The following is a 15,789-nucleotide window of genomic DNA, read 5'->3' as shown; positions in this document are numbered from 1 at the left end:
ACGATAATAGTTGGACTTATAGTGTCGCGAAGTTTTTTGTAGTTATTGATATTTTCTTCAATATTGTAGAACATACTTTTGTTCTATCACCAATAGTTTCCGCAGCGCACGCGACCAAAGATGTTTTATAGCATTTTTATTACACCTTGAGTTACGTTACTAAAGTTTTAGTAAGGATCCCTAATCTTTTCTAGCAATAAATATAGCCTATGTTACTCAGGGTGAATGTAGCTTTCTAATAGTGAAAGAATTTTTTAAATCGGCAAAGTAGTTTTTGTATTTATTCATTACAAACATACATACACACAAAAATACAAATCTTTCCTCTTTATAATATTAGTGTAGATAATATGTTATGATTTATTACTAACTAGATATCCCGATGAACTTCGTGTTAATACAACTACAACGCCATCTGTTAAAAGTATTCCGAATAAGCGTTACCCGTATAAAAGTACCTATTTTGTTTTTCTATTTTTCATCTTTAGGATTTTTTCTTCTAAACCATTCCTGTATTGTAACTATATATTCAAATAGATCAAGTTGTTTTCAAGTTTTAACGGGACTGACGAAAAGCATAGTATTTATATGTATAAATGTTTATATACATATACATTTCTATTAATCAATTTATACATACATTATTTATTTATTTATAAAATTATTATTATTATATTATTAGATATAAAGAAAGAATGTGTCCCACAAAAAAAAACGATTTAAATTGTGTCAGTATCAGTTATTTTGGTCTAAAAATTAAATTACTTAATCGATTTTGATAAAATTTCTATGGGACCAATCTGTAAGTATATCCTTTCAGGAAAAACAGAGAATTTTCCAAATCGATTTAGAACTGACAGAGTTATGAGGTAACAAACATAAAAAAAATACAACTGATTTAAGAACTTTCCTTTTTTTTAAGTTGGTTGAAAAGAGACCAGTCTATTTTATTGGTTTCCCTACATTTAAAGTCGTTGCAAAATAAACACGTACATAGTCACGGGTAACAGCTAGTATAATGCGCATGTATTATTGAAAATATCTCTTATCTGTTGTGTATTTTGCCCCGCCTGAATCACTGTACCTACCTCAGAGATATCGTATTTTTTTATATTTATATTTTTATTGCTTATCAATACTGTGACGTCACGTATCGTACGACCATCCCCCAGAGATTATCTTGGTGGCGTTGTGGTAGAGAAGTGTTTGTTTAAAAGGTTCTCGGTTCGATCCTCGCTCACGCTTATTTAAGAAACTCAATTGACTGGGTTTTTTTTTTTTTGATGGATGAAAATGGTATGGTAACCCCACCTGTACTAACGGGATACGCTGGCGGAGCACCGGTGGAGGGTGATAGATGAGAATGAAAACAGGCCAGTTAGCCCATCGTGATGAATTCATCAGGAATTAACCATGATAGTTTCCAGGGAGAACCGCGATCAGGTCGACCAGGTTGGGTATATTGCTAACAATGAGATTCTCAGCCTCCATTACTAACAATCCCTTTCCCCCCAATTGACTGGGTTGTACAGGTGTTGGTTTTTATAAGGGGTGAAAATAAGATGGCAACCCCGCCTGTCCTGGGGGATAGGGATTGTTATAAAAGAGATATAGCAGCCCCATTGCTAGCTATATTCCCTATGTGGTCAGCTTTCACTCGATTCCCCCAGGAAACCATCGTAGTTAATTCTAGTTAAATTTGTCACGATGGATCAACTGATCTGGTTTCATCCTCACCTATCGTTCCACACTGGTGTCCAGCCAGAGTATACACACAGCGCAGACTGGGTTACCATTCCATTATTATCCATTAAAAACATTTACTATTCTAAATTCACGCAAAGTGCAGTTTCAGAGGAGCTTCCTCCCGCGAACACTCAGGTTGTGGAATGATTTTCCTACTGAGGCTTTCCCTAGAGACTACAGCATGGGGTTGTTCAAAAAGGACGTATTAAGGTCTCTTAAGTGTTGGCAATGCGCGCGTGACGTCCCTGGTGTTACAGGCGTCCATAGGCTACGGTAACCTTTTTTAATAGACGGCCCGTATGCTTGTTTGCCACTATAGTAGTATTAAAGAAAAGTTTCATAAGAGGTACTTGGTATAAATCTACAATTTCTGTATGCAATAGTTTCTACCTTCCTTACCATATTTTTGTTAGTAGTTACTTTTATCAGTGGCATACTAAGTCCGTTAGAGATCTGGTGCAGCAAAGCTTTTTTTTTATGCAACTTAGAATGACAAACAAACTTACGGTCCATCTGATGGAAAGTGGTAACCGTCGCCTATAGACATGGACAGTACTATGAACATAACAGAGTATACTGTTTCGCCCATGATACCCCCCATGCATTTCCATCCCCGAGGACTCGGGTGTTATTCCTCTGTATCCTGTAAATTCACTGCCGTATCCCACCCTTAAAATCGAAACAGCCATGCAAACAACTGCTTCACGGTAGAAACAAGAATGGAAAGCTGAATAAGGCGCCCAGTTTAAGAAGTTGATGTAAATTTACCACCTCTTTATTAAGTTCACATTTGTATGTTTATGTTGATTTAAATTTAACTTTAACTTAAATAAATATACATAGAATATGGATATGTATGAGGAAAATGAAAACGTTTAGAGGTCCCCCCGAAACCAGAACCCCGGAGCTCCCCACTCCTCCCTCCAAAGTCCACTGGCTTATGTTTTGTCGTAGTGTCCCTACAAAAGCAACTGATAAGATTACGATGTAGGTTATGGAAACTGGCCTACAAGATGTCACAATCTATATACATATGTGCAGTGTACGTGCGCCGGCGCATGCCTTTACAACGTCCTAACGCCCTTCGTCGCGTCGAGGTCACATTGTACTTGTGTTTGACGGAGCTCCCTTATATGTGCCTATTTAAACTGATAATGTAAATATGAAAGTGTGTTTGTTTATTCATTTTTAATGCTTTAATAGTTTATTTAATCACGAAAGGGATTGTAAGTAATGGGTAATATAACCGCCCCATTGCTAGCAATATACCCTATCAGGTCGACCACAACGCGGTCCCGTCCCCCCCCCTGGAAACAATGATTAATTTTTGTCAAAATTCTTCACTATGGGTCAACTGACCTGCTTTTATCTATCATCTTTATCTATCACTGGTGCCCCGCCAGAGTATAGGTACCGGTAGGGCACGCGGGATTTTTTTTTGATGAGTGAAAATGGTATGGTAATCCCGCCTGCACTAACGGGATACGCTGGTTTGGCACCAGTGAAGGGTGATCGATGAGAATGAAAACAGGCCAGTTGGCCCATCATGATGAATTCATCAGGAATTAGCCATGATAGTTTCCAGGGAGAACCGCGAGGATGTCGACCTGGTTGGGTATATTGCTAGCAATGGGATTCTCAGTCTCCATTACTAACAATCCCTTTCCCCCAATAAACGAATATTATGAATGTGTGACTTTGTTTACATTTTACGTGCATGTTATCAATGTGTGTATGGTTTAGTATTTGTCAAAGAAAAGGTCATAGGTTAATTTTTATTCCGTTCGACACAAATGTTCCGGTTACGTGGCCGAAGCTGCTGGCATGTCTTGTGATATGAATTAGAAAAACTAAGGAAAAATACACAATAAACTAATCTTTATGCAAATCGAATTTGTCTATAAATAAATATGTAAACAACGGAATAATAAAGAAAAACGAACAGAGTTTCGTGCCTCCGATCAAACTGTTTATAATTAGGCGGGGAATGGGATTGTTAGTAATGGAGACTGAGAATCCCATCGCTAGCAATATACCCAACCAGGTCGACCCAACCAGGTTTTTTTTTTTTTTAAATAGGTGATAATGGAATGGTAACCCCGCCTGCGCTATCGGGATACGCTGGCGGAACACCAGTGAAGAATGATCCCCATCGTGACGAATTCAACAAGAATTGTTCACGATGGTTTCCAGGGGGAACCACGTGGAGGTCGACCTACTATCATCCCTTTCCCCCTAACTATCATGGTTAATTCCTGATGAATTCATCACGATGGGCCAACTGGCCTGTTTTTATTCTCATCTATCACCCTTCACTGGTGCTCCGCCAGCGTATCCCGTTAGTGCAGGCGGGGTTACCATACCATTTTCACCCATAAAAAAATTGTTTATAATTATTCCTCTCCATCCAAAGGTTGGCTGGAAGAGATCGCTCTTAGCGATAAGGCCGCCCATTGTTTTCTCAGTGTAATATTTTTCTTGTAATTGTTTGTATTTATAATAAGTTTACTATTGTAATCTTATGGGGGAAATAATAAAGAATATCTATCTATCTGTCTATTCGACTCAACTATAAGACAGTCCTTTAATTAGGCATTAGTAATAATAAAAGTAATAGTAATACAAATATACCATTTTCCAGAATAGGACTGTTGAATAAAAAAAAAAAAATAAAATAAAATGTTAAAGAGCATATTCCATTTTAAAAGGCCAGCGGCATACCTGCAATGCCGTTGGTGTTATGGGTGATCATGGGCGGCGGTGGTCACTTGTCATCAGGTAAACCGTATGCGAGTTTGCTTCCTGTGTTGTGAAAAACAAATTAAAGCCCTGTATACAAGGCAGTAACAATCTAATAAACTATCGCTAGAAATAAAAAGTGAAAGCAAATTAAAAATTAGTTTAGTAAAAAAAAAATACTATCTTATTTTAGCCGGGTGGTCCCGGCATAGAATAGGCCACCTCCTTTCCAGTGGGTGTCGTAAGAGGGAATCAAGGGACGGCGAAGGATGGTCATCAGCGTCCCTTTTAAAACATGACTAAAGCCTAACTGCGGTTGACAATCTGCCTGCCAAGCATGGCTACTACTGACAACCCTCCCCCCCATGTGGGGGAGCTTTTGTTCAACAGTGCAGAGTTCATGTGTGTGTTATAAAAAATAAATTATTTGATTTAAATTAAAAAATCTATTAAATATTTCAATTTGTTACTTAATTTTATTTAGCGAGTGTTTATATGATAATTTAAACAAAATTTCATTACATTTTTATTAAGTTTTATTAAAAGAAACTAGTTATTTATTTATAGTGTATTGAGTGACATTAATTTACATACAATAAAAACGTCAATTAATATGCATCCATACATACATAATGCGCACAATGCAAATACTCGACTGCAGTCTTACCAGTTACCACGTGTTACAGAATGGCAGACCTGATTATGTCTAGGGTTGCCAATTTCAACAAATAAACTATAAAGCGATTAAATTGTGCCTCACAAAAAGCTAATCATGACGCCGTGACGTTTCGTAGACATGTAAGATAGAAAATATTTGAATTTAGAACGTGCAGTCATGTGCCCACGTAATATTTGAATTTAGAACGCGGAGTCATGTGTCCACGTTCAATTAGGCTAATACCAAAACAAAAAGAAAAAAGATTGCAAAAAGAATATTCAATATTCGTCAAAGATGTAAACATACTTAATTTACGAATGCCAGCCCTAACAATGAATGGCCTCGCTAATTCCTCGCTCGTGGAAGCATCTAGAAAACTCATTCGGTTAATTTAAGAACGTTTAATCGCATGGTTACAAGTAGATTTTGAGTCGTAAAAACAAATGGCGGCTTCATGTTCACTGCTAAACATAGACCTCCCCCATTAAGGAGGATTTTGCCAATAGTTGCCACGTTTGGCAGGTGGATTGGCAAATGTAGTAAGTCTTTGATGATGTTTAAAGAGGAACGCTACTGCCCATCCCTCGACTATTAAGTTCCCTCAGTCGCCTCTTACGGCATCCACGAAAAAGGAAGGGGTGGCCCATTCTATGCCGGGACCACACGGCATATAAATTTAACAATTGAACGACGACAAATTGAGAACCGCTTTTATTTGTAAATCGTTTTAAAATACGCGTAAATCACAATTTACGAGTGGCAACCCTAACGATGCGTGGCCTCGGTAACTTCCTCGCTCGCAGAAGCATCTAGAACACAAGTCGAATGCATACATTAGCACTATTCTGTACCCGCGACTGTGACGGTTGATTGCATTCTTGATACTTATAAGATTAAAGTATCAAGACTAAGTATGACTTGCTCTTATTTACTTACACTTATTTAAATTATGATAAACTAGTTCTGTCCCGTGGTTCGTCCGTATACCAAATTTCATTATAATCCCATTGTTGCCTATTTATCTTGCTTTTATGTAATTAACATTTTGTTTGTGTACATATTGTTAATGTCTTTTTTTTTTTTATACAACTTAGAATTGCAAACAAGCTAACTGTCCACCTGATAGAAAGCGATAACCGTCGCCTATAGACATGAGCAGTACCATGGACATAACAGAGTATACTGTTTCGCCCATGATACCCCCCATGCGTTGCCATTCCTGAGGACTCAGGTGTTATTCCTCTGTACCCAGTAAATTTACGCCATATCCCACCCTTCAAACTGAACACAGCCATGCAAACACAACTGCTTCACGGTTGAAACACGAATGGGACAGAGGTAGCCAAGCAAATCGACTTTTGTACAAAGTCTCCCTCTGGTTCCATAGTAATCATTCTTTGAAGAAAACAATATAAAGATTTCCTTAATGGATCCATTCATTCATTCATTCATCCGTTTAAACGAGTAACAAAGCACCCGTTCATGAGTATGACGGATGAATCAACCGTCACTGCGTACAACCATATTTTAAAAAGCCCAACGTCCTACCACGTCACTACGGTCTTTAAATAAAAAAAAAAATAAACATCTAAAAATATATCTGTAGGTAGTTACAATGATTATGAATAGAAACTCGTGACACGTTAAAAAAAAAAACGCAAAATCGGTTTAAAATCAATGACGCATGGTGCCGAACATAAACAAACTAGAAATCTCCGTGAATTGGCAGAGAGCACCTCCTTGTGACGTCATCAGTGAAATGTGAAATATTCTCTTAAACTGTGCATATGTACGTAGATTCATAAGCCGGATTTTTACGATTTGCGCAAGAACCCAATATAGCTCAAGGATTTCGCATTTTTTTTTTTAATGGATGATAATGGAATGGTAACTCCACCCACGCTATCGGTATACACCGGTGGGCACCAGTGAAGGATGGGTATGGAAAGGTGAGGATAAAGTAGGTCAGTTAGCCCATCGTGACGAATTCAACAAGAATTGTTCACGATGGTTTCCAGGGGGAACCACGCGGAGGTCGACCTAATAAGGCATATTGCTAGCAATGGGACTGTCAAACTCCATTGCTAACAATCCATTTCCCCCCAACGATTCCGCATTATTCACTGTTTTTCTAGCTATATCTTTACTAGCTTTTTTTTATATCTATTAAAAAAAATGATAACCTAGTCTACGCCAGGGGGAAAGGGATTATTAGTAATGGAGTCTAAATGCCCCATTGCTATACCCTGTCAGTTCGACCTTCACACGGTTCCCCCTATAAACCATCGTGATTAATTTTTGATGAATTTGTCATGATGGGCCAACTGACTTGCTTCATCCTCACCTAACATCACTCACTGGTGCCCCACCAGCATATACCGATAGCGCAAGGGTGAGGATTTGTTAGTAACGCGGACTATCACCCCATTGCTATCAATATACCCTAACAGGTCGATCTCCACGTGGTCCCCCCTGGAAACTAACTTGCTGAATCCAAATGTATTCATCACGATGGGCTTACTGGTCTGCCTTTTCATCCTCACCTATTATCCCTCACTGGTGCCCTGCCAGCGTATACCGTTAGCGCAGGCGGGGTTACCATTCCATTATCATTCATTAAAAAAAAAAATCTTATTCTTCCATTCAGTTGGAGTGATTCTAAAAAAATGTTTATGTAGCTAAATCTGTCCAGTGAGAGGTGAATGCCCTCTGGCGACCTTCATAGTATGAATCCAAAACAAATGCCTACGAACTACATATGTTGTACGCAATAAATTTGATCCAATGCTGCGAATGTTTGTAAAGAACGATAGTGGAGTGTTAACCTCGCCTGTGCTATCGATCGACGACCCCTCACTAGATGGAGTTAAATACATTGCAGGGAGCCAGTGGATGCAGGTGGCTCAGGACAGTTCCTTATGGCAGTCTATGGTGGAGCCCTATGTTCGGAAATGGACGGATAATGTCTGATATGACGCCAATATTAAATTGCCAATAATTGTCTGTGGAAAAGTTGAAGATGTACAGCACCCATTGATGGAATGTGATAGGAACCGAAGGGAAACATTTTTAAAAACATTTAATATTAATAAATATGATGTGGGGATTGTTCAGAGCATAATGCATGCTCCCTACTACCAAAATTGCTTTGTGCTTAAGTGAATTCACTTATATTTATGACTAAACAATACTACTTACTAATTAGTAACTTATTATATTTAAACATAATTATAATAGTAGATAACTTGTTTAGACTTTATGGGATTGACATGTTATGAAAACAAAAATCCCAAATTAAACGTAGATTAAAAAAAAAAAAGTTATGACATATTATTATTTATTTATATTTAATTATAATACCTCTGTTAAATCCTATTATCTAATTAATATATTTATATATAATAAATATATACATAAGTATAAATAAATATATGTACCTTACAATGTGCAAACGACATTGCAAGTGACACTTAGTGCGACGTCGCTGTGACGTCCCAACACGTTTTAGCATTTAACACGACGCCTATAATTGTACTAATGACATTCAAGTAGTGGTTTTATTGAAATAAATGTCCATTTATTTGTATATTTGTTTGTGTATTGATTAGTTATTCATATTTGGCGTATTAACAAGTGTTTGTGCACTCTACCTGCCCGCTAACGACATGCTCTCCAACTGTATTGGGTTGACTGGAAGAGATCTCTGTCAGAGAGTCCATCCTTGCTTACATTTATAAATGCATTAACAATGTAATGTTACAAGTGCAATAAAGAATGTTGCAATCACCGGTGGGGACATTTTTTTTTTATACAACTTAGAATGGCAAACAAGCTGACGGCCCACCTGATGGAAAGTGGTAACCATCGCCTATAGACATGAGCAGTACCATGGACATAACAGAGTATACTGTTTCACCCATGATACTCCCCATGCGTTGCTATTCCTGAGGACTCAGGTGTTATTCCTCTGTACCCAATAAATTCACGCCATATCCCACCCTTCAAATCGAAACACAGCCATGCAAACACAACTGCTTCACGGTTCAAACACGAATGGGACAAATATGTTCCATAGAGATTTTTATCAAAAAGAGTTCAGTAGTTTAGTATTAAAATAACAATTGAAGTCGGTTGTAAAGTATTTCAAATTGGCTTTATCTTATCTGATGTAATCTGTCTATCTTAATAAATGATTTGCTTACCACCTTACCTCATTGTTAGTATAACTCATATGTCCTCATATATAACGCACACAGCCAGACAGACGCTCTCGAGACGAAAATTGTTTGGAAAATAAATATTTTTGTTTTTAACTGACTTCCGAAATAAGGTTTTTATTTATGCAACTTAGAATGGCAAACCAGCTGACGGCCCACCTGATGGAAAGTGGTAACCGTCGCCTATAGACATGAGCAGTACCATGGACATAACAGAGTATATCATGGTTAATTCTTGATGAATTCATCATGATGGGCTAACTGGTGCTCCGCCAGCGTATCCCGTTAGCGCAGGCCATTCATACCATTTTCACCCATCAAAAAAAATCGTCCATTAAAAACAAAACTATTTTAATAAACTAACAGTCGTTAGTTATCGTCGGTTTGAAGTTCGCCGCGTTAAAGGCACACGCGAAACATACCTAATGTTTATTTTTTGTTTGTATGGGCGTGCCAAATGCTATGGAACGAAGTCCACTTCTGATATGTTCGCGTAATGACGCGTCTAATGCCGCCCTAGACTATCGCCAGTCCAACACTCTTTACCCGTGATACAGTTTTTTTTTAATGAATGATAATGGAATGGTAACCCTGCCTACACTATCGGTATACGCTGGCTAGGCACCAGTGAAGAATGAAAGCAGGTCAGTTTGCCCATCGTGACGAATTCCTCTCGAATTAACCACGATGGTTTCCAGGGGGAACCGCGTGGAGGTCGACCCGATATTGTGTATTGCAATAGGTCCGGTAAAACCCATTACTAACAATCTCTTTCCCCCCAGTTGGGACGTATTGGGGGTCATGTTGGATTATTGGACGATAGTATAGTACCGGCATAACGTAATGTTTTTACTATAATTAGAAATTGACGCAGGATTTTTGTAGTTGAATGCATTTTTTGTCTAGCTCTATGATTTTTATTATTATTACGTCCACCGTTAACTGTCCACTGCTGGACAGGGCTCCCTATATTTACGTTTGTCTAGTGGTTGCCACACTTGGCAAGCGGGTTGGTAATCGTAGTTAGGCTTTGGTGATGTTTTAAGACGGACGCTGCTGTCCATCCCTCGACTTTTATGTAGTTCCCTTAGCCGCCTCTTACGACACCCACTAGAAAGAAAGGGGTGGCCCATTCTATGCCGGGACCACACGGAAATAAAATTTAGCTAGCTCAATAATAATCAGTTTATGTATTAATAGTTGTAGCACTTTAGCTGCCCGCCAACGAAATGCTTTCTTACTGTACTGGGTTGACTGGAAGAGATCTCTGTCAGAGATAAGTCCGCCCTTGCTCACAACATTTATAAATACATTTTTTTTTATACAACTTAGAATGGCAAACAAGCTGACGGTCCACCTTATGGAAAGTGGTAACCGTCGCCTATAGACATACGGCAGTACCGTGGACATAACAGAGTATACTGTTTCGCTCATGATACCCCCCATGCGTTGTCATTCCTAAGGACTCAGGTGTTATTCCTCTGTGCCCAGTAAATACACGCCATATCCCACCCTTCAAACCGAAACACAGCCATGCAAACACGAATGGGAAAGAGGTACCCAAGTAATCGACTTTTGTACAAAGTCTCCCCCTTTATACATATAAAGGGGGAGACTTAGTGTAAGTTACATAACTTACACTAACTTACTAACTTACTTTACCTGTTATGGGTAAAAAAATAAATATACTCACGACTATAATACCTAATTGGGTGCTCAGTGCGACAAATGTCTAATGTTGCCACCGTGATGAACGTAACACCTCAGCATGCCCACATTTTGCCGAGCCTCTTGGAATCTAACGCGGCGGGGGCGAGCCTACCTCGGTCCCTCGGATTAATTTGGTTTCTTAACTATTTTTTCAACCGTTTTCAAAAAGAAGGTATTTCTCAATTTAGTTGTTTTATGTTTGTTACCGTTAGTTGTAAACCGGTTTGGAAAATTCGTTTTTTTATCTAAAGAGTGTATATACATTACAGATTGGTCCCATAGAAATTTTATGAAAATCGGTTTAGTAGTTTAGTTTTGAAACCGAAATAACTAGTTTTGCCATAAATAAAGTTTTTTTTGGAACACTGTCTTAATTATTTCAGTTTACCAGAGGGAGACTTTGTACAAAAGTCGATTGCTTGGGCACCTATCTCTTATTCGTGTTTCTTCCGTGAAGTAGTTATGTTTGCATGGCTGTGTTTCGGTTTGAAGGATGAGTGGGATATGGCAGTGAATTTACTGGGTACAGAGGAATAATAGGAGTCTCAGGAATGGCAACGCGTGGGCGGTAACATGGGAGAAACAGTATACTGTTTTGTCCATGGTATTGCTGATGTCTATAGGCGACGGTTACCACTTTCCATCAGGTGGGTCGTCAGCTTGTTTGCTATTCTAAGTTGCATAAAAAAAGTTTAATCGTTATAAAGAAAAAATTACATTTGCCCTTTTGTAATGCTAAGCTACAGTGACTGTTTACCATCAGACGGGCTGTATGCTTGTTTGCCATTTTAGTGGTGTAAAAAAAATGACAAATTTCTCGGAAGCAAATAGTGTTCTGGACAAATGTTACCAAATTGGTTACACATTGATTTGCGCAATTATTCGAGCCGTCGATTCGGAAAACTGCCTCTTTAGATAATGCCTGTCTATCCTGTAATTTTCATTTAAACGCCTGCATGTTGCGTGGGTGTCGCGTGTACGACGTGGAGACGACCAGCGCTGTATACACGAGGCGGAAATATTTAATATAGTTGTGTGACAATACAATATAAATGAAAGTGTAAATAATTCTTTATTGACCCGAGTATAAGAAAGTCTATTTATTCAGTTTATTTTAATTTTATTCATATTTCTCTTTTTTTTTTTCTTTTAATATTTTTATTAAGGTATTTCACGACTGACTCTTGGCCTCAATAAAATATCAATAATATGTTTTGCTCTTTAGAGCAAAACAGTAAACTGAGTTGTGATCATTTTATGTTACTATGAAACACAGCATACGCATGAAAAAAAGGTTATTTCTTTTATATATTTTGCTTTTCTTTGTATATATATTCTTTTAGATATTTTTTTGCATATGTATCTATAACTGTTGTTATGTATGTGCTGTAAATAATGCAAATAAATTATATATCTATCTATTAATTGTATATTATAAAAAAGGGAGACTTTGTACAAAAGTCGATTGCTTGGGGTACCTCTGACTCATTCGTGTTTCAACCGTGAAGCAGTTGTGTTTGTATGGCTGTTTCGGTTTGAAGGGTGGGATATGGACACGGTTACCATTCCATTATCACCCATTAAAAAATAAAGTAGGGCATTGCCTCCCCCCCCCCCACCCTATTGGCCGCAGCCATGATAATATTAATAAGAATTTTCACAAAACAGTTGTAGTGACAAGCATAGTGTTATTAATAGGAGAGGAAGGGATTGTTAGTATTGGAGACTAAGGGCTCTATCGCGAACAACATACCCAACCTGGTCGACCTCCCCGTGGTCCCCCCGTGCTTAGTTCCAAGTGTATTCATCGTGATGGGCTGACTGACCTGCCTTTTTCATTCTCACCTATCATCCCTCAGTGGTGCCCCGCCGGTGTATACCATTAGCGCAGACGGTGCTACCGTTGCATTATCATCCATTAAAAAAAAAAAAAAGTGTTTTTAATATTGCTCTGTACTTTTTTCCAGGTCTGAATGCGTGCGAAAAAAAATCCTATCTATTCCTACGCAAAGAGCTACCAGTCAGGTAAATATTATTAAATTTTTTTTTATTGCCTATCATAATGGGCTTATTGTTATCAGTGTCTAGGAACTGTTAGAAGAGTGACATGTTTGCTGTTATAATAAATTATCTATTTGTTTACGTGAATTACACTATTATCGCTAGCGTCATCGTCATTTTAATCAGCCTTTAACTGTCCACTGTTGAACATATAACCCCTTGAGTGTTTTTTTTTTATATATATATACCACTGAGGTGGCAAACAAGCATACGGCCCACCTAATGGTAAGTGGTTACCGTAGCCTATAAACACCTGCAATACCAAAGGTATTACGCGTGCGTTGCCGACCCTGAAGAAACCTCTTTACCCCCCTTTTGAAGAACCCCATGCTGTAGTCTCTTGGGAAATGAATTTACTGGCGTGAATTTACTGGGTACAGAGGAATAACACCTGAGTCCTCAGGAATGGCAACGCATGGGGGGTATCATGGGTGAAACAGTATACTCTGTTATATCCGTGGTACTGCTCATGTCTATAGGCGACGGTTACCATTTTCCATCAGGTGGACCGTCAGCTTGTTTGCCATTCTAAGTTGTATAAAAAAAAAAAAGTGGCTGTGGGCATCATATTGAACAATTCCTCTGAGCACAATCCATTGTACAGGCGGTAGAACACGCAGAGTGAGGCAAAATCTCTCCTAAGACTTAAGGGTTCGATACCGCTTGTGAGCCTGGGATCATCGATAATTCTCATAGCTTGTCGTTGCAACGAGTCGAAAGGTTCAAGCTGGTATTTAGGTGCTCCGGCCCACAAGTGACAGCAATACTCCATGTGGGGCCGGAATTCCGATTTGTACAGCATTAATCACTGATCCGGCGTGAAGTAATGCTTCGCTCTATTGAGCACACCGAGTTTTTTGGATGCCAGCTTCACCTTATTTTCGAGGTGGCCAAGGAATTGTACATCACTAGAGATGTCGACACCAAGAATTCCAATACTTTTAGAGATGTTAAGAGACGTGCCTTGGAACTGTGGAGCCACAGCAAATGGGGTTTTCTTAGCGGTGAACGCGCAATTAGTTTTGCCAATAGTGGCCACGCAAGGCAGGCGGATTGCCAACCGCATGTTAGACTATGGTGATATTTTAAGAGAAACCCTGCTGCCCATCCCTCGATCTTCTTTAATCGTCTCTTACGACACCCAAGAGAAAGGAAGGGATGGCTTATTCTATGCCGGGGACCACACGGCCAACGTGTTTTGGTTTGAAGGGTACATAGACATTAACACTAACCTTAATCCTGGAGGGTAAGGAATTGTTAGTAATGAGGTCTACCAGCCCCATTGCTACCAACATACCGTATCAGGTTGACCTCCACGCGGTTTCCCCTGGAAGCCACCTTGAATAATCATTTATGAATTCGTCACTATTGGTCAACTGACCTATTCTATCATCACCTATCCCTCGCTAGTGTTTCGCCGGTGTATATCGATAGTGTAGGCGAGTTAACCATTCCATTATCACCCATAAAAAAACCTTTGTATCAAACACAGTATACTCTTTATGCCCATATAAATGACAGTTTGATGGGTGAAAATTTTAACCCCGCCTGCGCTAACGGGATACGCTGGCGGAGCACCAGTGAAAATAGATGAGAATGAAAACAGGCCAGTTAGCTCATTATGATGAATTCATTAGAATTAACCATGATAGTTTCCAGGGGGAACCGCGAAATAACCTGGTTGAGTATATTGCTAATGGGATTTTTTTACTAACAATCCCTTTCCCCCTATAAACGACAGTTACCACTTTTTATTAAGTGGGTTGTTAGCTTATTTGCAATTGTAAGTTGCATAAAGAACCTTGTGTAAACATACAGTGCAGTGCGTAGTATTGCTTATCAGTATACACGGTATCGTTATTTGCATGATTATTAATATCATTTTGTAACTATATTGCAGAAGTATTTTATCAACCAACTATTCAATTTCATTGTTTATTCCTTTTTTTTATACAACTTAGTATTAAACAAGCTGACGGCCCACCTGATGGAAAGTGAACCGTCGCCTATACGAGGTCTGTTTCGTATAAAAGTGTTCTGGAATGCGATAATAAATTCCTTATGTCCCTAACAATGCTTCAGTTCTGGTCTGACCGCCGTTGCGAACTGGCTTGTCACGCCATCTGTGATTACCTCTTAACGAAACCCCGTCGGCATGGAGCCCGCTTCCGTTGAAGAGCAGCGCGTCGTAATCAAGTTTCTCTCGAAACTCGGCAAGAATGGCCGTGAAATTTTTGCCGATCTCAGAACAGTTTATGGGGATGATGCTGTGAAGGAACCAACCGTCCACAAGTGGCTAAAAAGATTCAGAGAGGGCCAAGAAAGCGTTCAAGATGACCCACGTTCAGGACGTCCTTCCACTTCACATTCCGACGAAAACGTGGAAAGAATTCGAACTTGTGGTGGGGACCGTGTTTAACGGTCAGACAGTCGTGTGGCACGAGTTCGTCCAGAATTGGCGCGAGAGGGGCGTTGGATTCTTCACCACGACAATGCCCCTGCCCACACCTCTCTTGTTGTCCGTGAGTTTTTGAGTAAAAATTCCATTACGGTGACCGAACACCCCCCTATTCGCCGGATTTGGCCCCGTGTGACTTCTTCTTGTTCCCAAAAACCAAATTGGTACTTCGGGGGCGGCATTTGGGGACATAAATGAGA

At 39.2% G+C, this 15,789-nt stretch overlaps 1 protein-coding gene across 1 annotated transcript in view; it reads left to right on the top strand.

Moving 5' to 3' along the window:
- The window catches only part of LOC113510471 (pyruvate dehydrogenase (acetyl-transferring) kinase, mitochondrial), a 50,888-nt gene that overhangs the window by 21,124 nt on the left and 13,975 nt on the right, over nucleotides 1-15,789 (top strand). Inside the window, exon 2 of the mRNA XM_052898395.1 lies at nucleotides 13,038-13,095. Coding sequence (XP_052754355.1) covers nucleotides 13,038-13,095 — 58 coding nt within the window. The remainder of the gene's footprint in view (nucleotides 1-13,037; nucleotides 13,096-15,789) is intronic.

This window comes from Galleria mellonella, unplaced genomic scaffold, assembly GCF_026898425.1.
Source record: "Galleria mellonella isolate WM207_F2 unplaced genomic scaffold, CSIRO_AGI_GalMel_v1 utg424, whole genome shotgun sequence".
Taxonomy (NCBI): Eukaryota; Metazoa; Arthropoda; class Insecta; order Lepidoptera; family Pyralidae; genus Galleria; species Galleria mellonella.
Note: the sequence above shows the minus strand (reverse complement) of the source record. Positions and strands in the feature narration are given on the sequence as shown.